This window comes from Lathyrus oleraceus, chromosome 7, assembly GCF_024323335.1.
Source record: "Lathyrus oleraceus cultivar Zhongwan6 chromosome 7, CAAS_Psat_ZW6_1.0, whole genome shotgun sequence".
Lineage (NCBI taxonomy): Eukaryota > Viridiplantae > Streptophyta > Magnoliopsida > Fabales > Fabaceae > Lathyrus > Lathyrus oleraceus.
The window spans coordinates 44402494-44410346 of record NC_066585.1 but is presented as its reverse complement, the minus strand read 5'-3'; the positions used below and the strand labels follow the sequence as shown (position 1 = coordinate 44410346).

The 7853-nt window shown below is 30.8% G+C and overlaps 1 protein-coding gene across 6 annotated transcripts; it reads right to left on the bottom strand.

Annotated features, from left to right (window-relative positions):
- Nucleotides 1–1262: 1262 nt before the first annotated feature.
- Nucleotides 1263–6790, bottom strand: LOC127107566 (uncharacterized). Of its 6 annotated transcripts, none has more exons than XM_051044858.1 (8): nucleotides 6606–6790; nucleotides 5578–5785; nucleotides 5355–5463; nucleotides 5181–5263; nucleotides 4677–4740; nucleotides 4453–4570; nucleotides 2305–2456; nucleotides 1263–1823 (listed from the first exon to the last, which is right to left on the bottom strand). In XM_051044858.1, exons 2-8 carry the CDS (start codon nucleotides 5703–5705, stop codon nucleotides 1806–1808), a joined length of 672 nt encoding a protein of 223 aa, XP_050900815.1. In that variant the 5' UTR covers nucleotides 5706–5785; nucleotides 6606–6790; the 3' UTR covers nucleotides 1263–1805. The 6 variants fall into 6 exon arrangements, with proteins under 6 accessions (XP_050900815.1, XP_050900812.1, XP_050900813.1 ...); XM_051044855.1 differs by lacking the exon at nucleotides 1263–1823 and adding an exon at nucleotides 1964–2144; XM_051044856.1 differs by lacking the exon at nucleotides 1263–1823 and adding an exon at nucleotides 1964–2144 and having other exon boundaries at nucleotides 6610–6790.
- Nucleotides 6791–7853: the final 1063 nt, after the last annotated feature.

Genomic DNA, 7853 nt, shown 5'->3' with positions numbered 1-7853 from the left:
GTCTCTCATGAACTTTTAGACGATCTAATATGTCATGGCCATCTAAATCCTCAGATAGTTTATGACTGTGAAACCTACACCTAACCATCACCTTCTAACCGTTACCACTCGACGCAGATCTCAACCTAAAAGGGTATTTTACGTTCATATTATAAGTGCCCTCTGAGGATATACTGCTTTCAGATGTATTATTCGTTTTACAATTTCCTCCTCTCACAATCCAATTTTTTTTATCTTTCCTACCTCGCTGGTCATTTGCAGTATCAGAATGAACAGTCCCAACTATAATGTCATGTTGTTTGCAAATATCATGTGCTCATACTAATACTTCATATCGAGACTCAAATATCCTTCATTTACATCACAAAAAAAGTATATTATAAATATCATATAAGGGCTGAGAAAATATTTAATTTAAACTTATTACATGACAAAACATACTTTGTCTGTGGTGAAAACCTACGTACAGTCGCTACACGAATCTGTAGATGATCCTACCGACTCCATACCATACAAATAGAGTATTTTTTAAAAATTCTATTATGTTACCGAAAATTTCAAATACAATCAAAATTTTCGATATATTGGAAATTTATAAAATTTTGGTATATCAGAAATTTAAAAAATATCAGTAATTTTTGTTTGTCATTTTTTTTTGTCCACGTATATTTAATTTAAACGTATTACATAACAAAACATACTTTGTTTGTGGTGAAAAACTGCGTACAATCACTATACAAATATGTAGATGATCCTACCGGCTTCGGACCATACAAATAGAGTATTTTTTGAAATTTCTATTATTTTATCAAAAATTTCAAATATATCAAAATTTTCGATATACTGAAATATAAAATAATTCGGTATATCATAAATTTAAAATTTTCCGGTAATTTTTTTTGTCCACGGATATTTTGAGCGAAAATTTTGAAATTTTCAATATTTTTTATCGAATTTTTCCAAATTTTTGATATAAATACGTGAATTCTGAAAAATGTGAAAAATTGCGTACCAAAAATTTCAAAATGACTATCAGAAATTTCGTTTTAGTATTTTTGAAAAAGTAAAGTTTATAAAAGAAAAGTAAAATTTGAAGGGTAAATATTAACTATTTTATAAATATTGAAAAATTAATGGGTGTGAAATTTAATGGTGGTGGGAGGAAGAAATCATCATGGCGTGGGATAAATATTCTCCAATATTAATATTAATGATATACCGCTATGAGTATGATTGCAATATTTATACATATCTCTTCATGATGGAGAATTTGTCTGATTTTTATAGAGTCCTGAACAGAAACCTAATATATATATATTGCCATTGATATTTCCAAAAGAATCAAAAAGATCATAGAGGTAACAATACCACCTATTTGAAACTACAAATCCAATAACTCTTTTTATTTATTTGAAATTGTGATTGATATTTCTGAAAGAACCAACGCGTCCTAGAAACACAGGATCCTAGCGGTGGCCCCTCACAATCTGGTAGACAGGGAGAATCATGGAATCTAATGATCCAACTGTCCCCCAAAAGGTTCTAGTGTCCTTCAACCTTAAATCCTACCTATAAAGCCAAACGAAGAAGTTAGACTCAAAATATATATGATATTCTAAATTCTAAACCCGACACTTACGATCGTTGACTTTATTGTCAGAGTCTTTACATTCCTCACCACCAAATACAAGTATGAAGGACCGCCGTAGTAGAGTTCATCATCATAGCCACTTGAAGATTAACAATCGTTCCAGATCACCCGTTTTGCATCGTTTTTACTATTATTGAATTTTTCAAGTGCTGCATTACTCAAACAATGTATCCTTCAAGCATATTAAGGAAACTTAATGTCAACAACACTGATTGTTTGGGTATTACCGTATTATCCTAGTTTTTATGCTTTATACTTACATGTACTGACACCAATTTATGTTAGGATTGCTCAAACATGTAAGAGTCAAAATTGACAAATAAAGCATTTATCTTCATTCAATTACTGAGAACTAAGGCTTAGAAACATATTTACAAAGGTTTCATGCCACTTAAAATCATCAATTTGTTACATCTCAAATCTAACCATTATGAACTGATCTATCAGATTCTAATTTGCAGTAACTTTCTAAAGCTGTTAACCAAGAGTCCACCTGAAAGTGTGAGGGAAGACATTAAATTAAGAAGTTTTCAAAGTTAAAATGATCATGTAAGTCACTTAGAATTTATCCCAGATTGTAGAACTGAAATATAGAAAAAATAATAATGATAATAACTACCAAGAATCAAACTATCTTAATAACTTGGACACACCTGAATCATAGAATTGCTTGAGCACTCGTAGCGATATCCATGACAGGTTAAAATATAAAAGGCATGTTGAGTATCATCATCGTGCTTAAAACTTGGCAATCTCCCTACTTCAAGTATATCAGATAGAAGGGTTGAGTCCTGAGGACTTATATCTGCAATTTTTACACTTCATTAGTAAACAAGTATTAATGTCTTGTAAACAGAAGTCGGTCGTCTGAAAACTTGAGATGAAAATACATTTGATTGAGCCAATCATTTGCAATTTTTTTCCAAAGATATTAATAAAAAGAAAACTTTGGCCTTTGATAAATAGCTTAAGCATTTGGAGAATTAGTTCATAGCAGTATGAGGGCCTTTTGACAGTATGATGGCCTCTTTGAACGAGCTGTCAAGATTATATTCTAGCTGCTCCTACTCTTCTAATTAAATTTTGTTTGGCTTATCCAGCTTTCGACATAAATAGACAAGTTAAAGACATAGAGACAATGAATTCTTGAATCTAATATTTATAGCCTAAACTTATGAGTGTTGGGTTTGAGTCAGAGAGTTTGGAGTTCAAACAAACTTAGACATCCTTAACAATAATGTTTCAATATAGCTGTTGATTTGAGAGAAAGAAAGTCAACCATAATTTAAAGCGATTTTTGGAAAATATACCAACAACTAGAGAAAAAGAATTATGTTTCATAATTGTAGGAATATGTTTCAAAAAATTGAAAAAGAAATCACACAAATCTGATGATTAAGAGGCTTACAAGACTTCCATTTCTCATTCGCCCACAATAAATAAATAAAAAACCACATGCAATTTATCTACAGGAAAAAATGGTCAGCCTAATAGATCTTGATGTTCTGATTAGGACTAACAAATATAACTGCAAAGCAAAAAATCAAGGTCTTGTTTGGTTTGATGGAATGGGAATAAAGTGCACATTCTTATGTTTTGCTCAGTATTATGGATAGGGATGAATTTATGGTATGTAATAATTTATTATAAAAAATTAAGTAAGAATTCACTTGCAATTTTCGAACTAAATTAGATGTGGCCTAGCCTAAATTAAAATTGTGGAACAAACAATAACATTTTTTGGTTGAATGACTCAACTTGTCAGCCTATGTATGTTTTTTAGTTAAAAAACACAAAATTGCCCTAAAATATTTTCAGCTACAAAAATGAATAGTACTACCATCATTTTCGTGACGAAATTTCTATGAAACAGTGGCACAGACACTAGAAATGACACTGACATGTCGACAAAGGTAATAATTTTACAAAATGAATAAATTGAAAATTTTCATGTGCGGGTGTCGTGTCAGACACGACACAGACACGTGTCGATGCTACAGAGTGAAATATGAATTTCGAACACTCACTCTTCTGACAACATGCTTATTTCCATTAAATTGATCGAAATATGACCTATTGGCCCATTCCAATTTTCACTCCATTCTCTTTGCAACAGCCAGATGTGCACCAAGTTACTCATAACATACAACAACAGCAACAACAAAAGCCTTTTTCTATTAAGGAGGGTTGGCTACATGGATCAAATGACATATATCCTACTGTAAATCATGCTAAAGAAAAATCATATAAATCTAAATCCTTCTTATACTTGGCTTATAGTTATGTTATTAGGCCTTCAATCTCTGGTTATTAGATTACCCTCAATTTGATTTACTCTTTCCTAATGAAGCTTCTATAGGCATTTTTTACACAAGAAAAACCCACACTTATTGTAAAACTTTACCATTTTTCATTATGGGCGCTATACAACTTGTCTATGATGCATATAAATATGTTGTCTAATATTCCTCACCCATCCATATTAAAATTCTCAACTTTGCAATATTGATCAGCATTTTCCTATATCTGCATTAAACCACTCGATAAACACTCAAATTAACTTATTACCTAACAGTCATCAACTAGTTATCAGTTATCAGCTATAAATTATCAAGTTATCAGCTATAAACTCGCAACTATCAGTCATCCATCAGTCAACTAACTTATCAGCTATCAGCTATTTTGTCAAACAAAGCCAAAGTATTAATGTATTAATGTATTAATGTAAAAATGAAAACTAAGACTAGTAAGAGAAAAAAAGAAATCGAGGGGGAGTGAAGGAAGACAGCTAACGGCCTTACCTGTACACAACAAATATAAGAATAAACATGCTCCATGGAGAACGACAAAGCGTGGAAGCCGATCATCTACTTCAGTATCATCTATAGGTGCGGGCTCTCCCGGAAGTGCTGACCATCTCTACAGAGAAAGACAAAAAGCACATCAATGCCAACTTGTTTGGTAAAATAATAATTAAGTACCGCCAATGAAAAACAAATTATATGCAGGGCTTAAAAATTAGTACAGTTCTAATGTGTAAATAGCCTGATAGACGAGCAGACCGCAGAACTTCATCAATATGTTGCAACCTGGGTAAAAATAATTGTTTTAAGGCAAAAAATAAAAACAAAAAATACAATACATATAAAATAGTAAATTCTCCTTGTTTCACAATATAAAAATTTCAATTCCGAAGAAAACAAATGCATAGCTGTCTAACACATCGGGAAGAAACGCTAGTATGGAGTGAAGTGGAGAATAACGAAGAAAAAAGGAAATCGAAACTCGTTTTAGTCTTATTAGTAGTTAGTATTACACAAATAAACACGTGTCTATGGTCCAAATCAAATGTTAGTGTTTAAATCCTAACTTTGATTCTTTAATCACCCAACTCAGTACATGGGACTAGAGATATAGACAAACACAAGAATGATAGTAACCTAAAGAAAACCACTAACTGATGAACACTTATATCACATTATGTTATGACTACAAATCCCTAAATAGTTCAAAATTGTGGATCACTCACTGAGCTTTCAAGTGAGCTTCCCTTTCCTCTAAATCAGCAAGCTCTGATCGAAGTGATTCTACTTCTGCAGCTGTTAGCTCAACCTACAGAATAGAAGTGTGTATAGGTAAGGATATAACAAAACCTTCGCCAATGAAAAACGATCCAAACCGCAAAAAGTTTCCAGAATCAAACCTTTTCCTGACCTCCAGTATCGGACCCCCATGACAGTCTTCGTAGAGTAAACAAGTTCAACATGAAAGTTGTCCTAAATTTTCTTGGAGTCCACAGTCGGAGAGAGGGCCTAAACTAAGCTAAATTGAGTAACTTACTTCAAATAAAAGCTCAAAGTCTCGGAATAATTTTTTTATTATTGCTTTTTTTTTTCTCTATTCCTTTTTTAACAAGCAAACAATACCTTACAGATTGATCAGTTCCAGATTCTTCGGTAGTAGACGATTTTCCGCTCTCAGGAGATTCTATACTTGACGTTGGAATTTGAAAGTGATCTGGAATGATTTTTAATTTTGCAGGTCTATCATCCATGACATTGAACTTGTTTGGAGAGAAAAAGAGAGCCTATACTTGATGTTGAAACTAACGATAACTGTGAAGGCTGGTTTATCCTGAAACAGTAACAATACCAAGAAGTTAGAACAGGATAATTTTCCTCAGTTACCATCACAGAATCATCAAACGCTAACCAGTTTTGCTCTAAAGAAACAGATATCAAAACAATATCGACAATTTAAATCACAACTACATAGTTATATATTACTCCACGAAACTATCGTAGAGTGTATTTGGATTTCAGTTTAAAAGGTTCAAAGCTCAAACTCTGAGACAATCCCCGAAGAGATTGATTGACTCAAAGCCTCAAACATACACTTGAGCCCTTCCAAATTGAAATCCACACGCACTATTAAAAACCGATTCACCATAAAACTCAGGAGCATTTGTTTCAAAACCCAATCCCGCACCCTCACTCATCAACTCATCAGTCATCATCTTCAACAACACAATCACCAACTCCAACATAATACTAACAGTAGTGATTGAAAAAAATGGCATGTAGCTGCTAAACAGAAACATCTGAAAACAAAACTGAAACCCTAAAATCCATGGAATTTAAAAAAGGCAACAACAAATCAAAATCAGAAACAATTCAAAATCATAAGTAATAATATCAATTATTAAACTAGACTAAGCCAAATTAAAAAGGATTAAAAAGCAACAATCAGAAGATAAAATCAGAATTTAGCAGCGAAAGGATTAAAAATCATAATTATGAGTAATAATAAGAACAAAAGTAGGTACGAATCAATTAAATTGAGCATGTAGTACAATATTAGCGACAGCTTGCAAGTTACAACAAGTTCCAGTTCGTGATTATTAGAAAAGAATCATGAAAATGAAAGAAAAGAGAGAATGAAGAAAGGATCATACATACTCTAGGTGAAGAAGAAGCAGAAGGTAAAGGTTGTATTGTATTCCAAAGACGCGGGTGTGTTCGGTATATCACCGATTTTCTTTCTGTTTGTTGTTGCAGTTATCGTGGAAAGACCATTTTGTCCTTCAATTTACTGCTCCCACAACAACGCCGCAACCTACACTCGTTCATGTGTTGACTCCTATATAAACAGCTAAGGCCAAATACAAACAAATGCCTTAAAATTAAATAACAATATAAAAGTTATTTTTTATAAATAGAATTTTATTTAATTGTAACAACTAAGGTAAGGTCACTATAACTACATATACTACTCTACCATGATCCTCCGTAAATATATCCCTTACTAAAAGTAAAAACAGGACCTTTAAGGGACGAGAGCTGAATAAAATATAACGCTCTATTATTTTATTATTTAAAAAAATTTGTCTATTCCATCATATTACTTTAATTTGGATGGAACGGAATAAAATGAAAGTAATTTTATCAATTTTATGATGTTTTATTTTATTCCATTCTTTATTTAAAAATTTAAATAATGAAATCTTATTAGTTATTACTAAGTTTTACTTTATTATATCAGATACCACTAATTCTAAGATAGTATATTTTTGAACTTGTTAGATTTGATTTTGTAAAATTATTTATTTTTTTAAAATTTGTTTGATAGTTTAATTTTACAATTTTTTTTAAAACTATTCTTTAAAATAGAGTTTTAAAAACTAAAAAAAAAATTAAAATAAGTTTTTGTGGTTTTTCATTTTTGACTTTTAGTTTTGGAAATGAAAAAAAGAATGGAATACTGACCCACGTATCATAAGTCTTAAATTTTATTTATTTATATGATTTGACATTTAAAAATATTTTGATTGAATCTATGTGTAATATTTTTTTACACCTATAGTGGACTATCATTAAACTCTTTAAAAATTAGAAAGAGAAAAATACAAAACAAATATATATTTTCCATTAATGGTAAATTTATAATATTGTATAATTTTAAAATGATTTTTAAAAGTAAGATTATCAAAAAAATAAATTCTTCAAAACAATTTTTTAAAATTGATTTATAAATTAATTTTTAAAAATTAAAAACTAATGTTTGAATGAGTTTTAGTTTTTAAGTTTAAAAACTAAAAAACAGTTTTCAAAACTCATTCAAATAAGCCCAAATTTCCTCCCATCTATAATATCTCTAGCAAGAATCTTCACATCAAAGTGAGTCTTCTCCAACATATAATTTT

What these genes read in the sequence shown, in the direction of transcription:
- LOC127107566 (XM_051044855.1), bottom strand. Translation starts at nt 5,705, where the DNA reads ATGGATGATAGACCTGCAAAATTAAAAATCATTCCAGATCACTTTCAA. An exon ending in GCTATTTACACATTAGAACT is followed by an intron (nt 4,571 to 4,676) that starts GTACTAATTTTT and finishes CTTTCTCTGTAG; the next exon opens with AGATGGTCAGCACTTCCGGG. An exon ending in CAAGCAATTCTATGATTCAG is followed by an intron (nt 2,145 to 2,304) that starts GTGTGTCCAAGT and finishes TCACACTTTCAG; the next exon opens with GTGGACTCTTGGTTAACAGC.